The 2,755-nt window shown below is 28.3% G+C and overlaps 1 protein-coding gene across 2 annotated transcripts in view; it reads left to right on the plus strand.

Moving 5' to 3' along the window:
• LOC107884533 overlaps positions 1-2,659 on the plus strand; it is a 3,696-nt gene extending 1,037 nt beyond the window's left edge. The window contains exons 1-3 of one of the 2 annotated variants that reach the window (XM_016806868.2): positions 1,525-1,697; positions 2,034-2,154; positions 2,228-2,659. In XM_016806868.2, coding sequence (XP_016662357.1) covers positions 1,627-1,697; positions 2,034-2,154; positions 2,228-2,338 — 303 coding nt within the window. In that variant the 5' untranslated portion in view covers positions 1,525-1,626 and the 3' untranslated portion in view covers positions 2,339-2,659. Of the gene's footprint in view, positions 1-1,524; positions 1,698-2,033; positions 2,155-2,227 lie in introns of those variants that run through there. The other variant, XM_029486949.1, reaches the window with a different exon arrangement.
• Positions 2,660-2,755: the final 96 nt, after the last annotated feature.

Consider the following 2,755-nt stretch of genomic DNA (forward strand, 5'->3'; position numbering starts at 1 on the left):
TTAATATAGAGGCACCTGATATACATTTATCCATAATCACGGTTTAAATAATATACTCATGCTCATAATAAAGTTATGAAGTAAATAAAATATGGCCGGCCCGGGCCACATTTTTCAAAAAAGTGGTCGGGCCACGGCCCGACGTCAGCATGGACTTCGGCGCCACTGAATTTGTGTATTATACTGAATGTCTATTAAAAATTGTTTATCCCCACCTATAAATCCTAGATACGCTACTGGTCAGAATTGTAACCAATTAGTGGTTTCCATATATAGGGTGCTATAGTTAATAATTATCAAATATTAATTGTAAATGCCGTGGTTTTATAATTAATTATTAATTAATTTTTTTTAATAAACATTTATGATCTAAAAACTTTGCATCGATGATATTTCACTATAATAGGTACCCGTACTATACCTAACCGGTATAATAATATTTAGACGTAGATCTAAAAAAATCAAGCGGTGATTAATTTGAGCTTGGCCCTTGGGGTGCTAAAGACCTTTTCAAAAATACATTTTTGCACCTCCTAGTTGCGCCGATGGTGATCTTCTCATCGTGTAATTATTAATTCATTTATTCATGCCATATGTAATATGTATTGTCTATTACAGCTAGGGTTGCCACCTTTGAAAGAAAGCAGCCCCGGAGACAGGCCGATAAGCCTAAAAAAAGGTCATCAGGTAGACGCTAGTATATACCAGTATGTAGTATAATCTACGTAATTCATAATCTTATTATTCTTGTTATCTTGAATAAATGCTTTTTATACCGGAAACTAATAAAAAAAAAAAAAGGCATAATAATAAAAACAAGTCTATATAAGACTATAAATCGTATGTTATCTTACCTTTATCTCCGACCCGGAGAATAATTCACTGAACCCGGAGCCCATAGATTTATACATAAACCCGGATTCTCCGGGTGAAACCCGGAGAGGTGGCAACCCTAATTACAGCTGAAGCAGAATTGACGCATATAAAATTTACTTAGTAAATTATTCAATCTTCTCCCTCCAGAACAAAATCATAACTATGCCAGTGCTAATAACGATCAAATTTGATCATTTTTGTGTACAGATTGGAAATTGTCTTGTTTTTAATGAAACATGAAACATCGTCTCCGCTCAAAATCTTTTTTCGTAGTTACCTATGATGCAATCAATAAAGTGTATAAAGTGTATAAATTAATTTAAATTTAACACATCCATAACAGTGATCTAGTCAGGACTATGATTATTTTTAGATTAATTATTTATTCAGAAGTCATTAATTTTAATTACTGTGCGTTATATTTTTTTTGTACATTTATTTCCATAAAATATATGTTATTTTATATTTAAAACATAAAGATTAAGTCAGTTATGTGTATTTTGTTTTTGTTATTGATATAGGTACAATCTAATAAATATTGTACACTAATGAGAAAATTAATATTAATATAATGGTGTTGTTTAGTTAATGATATATTGATAGGTAGTATGTAAAACTATTATTCATATTACCGACTAGTTGGTTCTTGTAAACATAATATAGTTACGCGTTATATGTCCAGCTGTACTCTTGTATGCACATATTGTCTGTAAGCAAAAATTTACCTAGTGAAAAAAATCATCAGTTAATATGAATGACTTTTTAAGAAAAACTAACAAGTGTTTGTACTTGTACAAAAAAAATACATCGACAATCATGGGGTAAGATTTTTCTAAGTACCTATATATATATCCTAACCTATCTATATTATTATATAACCTATATCCTACCAATATTTAATTTGTGATTTAGATATTAAACGATTAAAATTTTAAGATTCGTATTGGTACACTATAAATTATGTTTAGTGTTTAAAAGGAAAATTCGGATTTTGTTATGCTTTTATTTCATATTTGTACGAGTATGAGATCATAATTTATTTCTTTGTAAATTGTATAATATACCTAATCATTATTTTCTTTTATTGCATATGTATATTGTATATGTTTATAGTTTGTGTTTATTTGTCATGTTATGTATGTCGTATACTTGTATAGATTCAACCGGTGCAAAAGTATTGATGTGGGAAGCGGTGAATTTGGCGGAGGAGGTTCAATTGGAGAATCAAGTGAAAGCAAACACAAAGCTTCATCGGAAGAAAAATTTTTTTATGAAGAGGTAAATATAAATAAGTACATTTTAAATGTTGATAATTAAAATGCATAACATTTCTGTTATATATTTTAAATAGAATAAGTTTCGAATAGAAAAACTTAAACAAATGATCGCATTTCGGAACAAACGAGTAGATGAACACATCGAGGAAATCATCCAAAGTTTATCAAAGTCCGACAAAAAATAAATGACACTTCAATATTTTTATTAATATTTCATTCGAATACAATATAGATAATCATCGTGTTATTTATAATTATTTAAAATTAAAATTAATCATATAACTACACATTGACATATCTCTATGTTATCTTATTAATAAAATACATGTTTATTACTGTGGACGCTGAACGCTCTAATATTTTAACTAAATTACTTTCATAGGCCACTACCAGATAACGCATCCAGAAGACTTGAAAAAATGAGCTAGAATTTTTACAAATCTGTTTTTAAATTCAAAACTTAATTAATTTCCCAACAGGTTACATAAATAATACTATGTAAACACTGTCTATTTGGACATAATAATATATTATTTTCAATTTTTAGTTTTGAATATCTTGAAAAAATGTAAAATGTTAAAAATGATAAATGTTATTTAGTG

This window comes from Acyrthosiphon pisum, chromosome A1, assembly GCF_005508785.2.
Source record: "Acyrthosiphon pisum isolate AL4f chromosome A1, pea_aphid_22Mar2018_4r6ur, whole genome shotgun sequence".
In the NCBI taxonomy this organism is placed as follows: Eukaryota; Metazoa; Arthropoda; class Insecta; order Hemiptera; family Aphididae; genus Acyrthosiphon; species Acyrthosiphon pisum.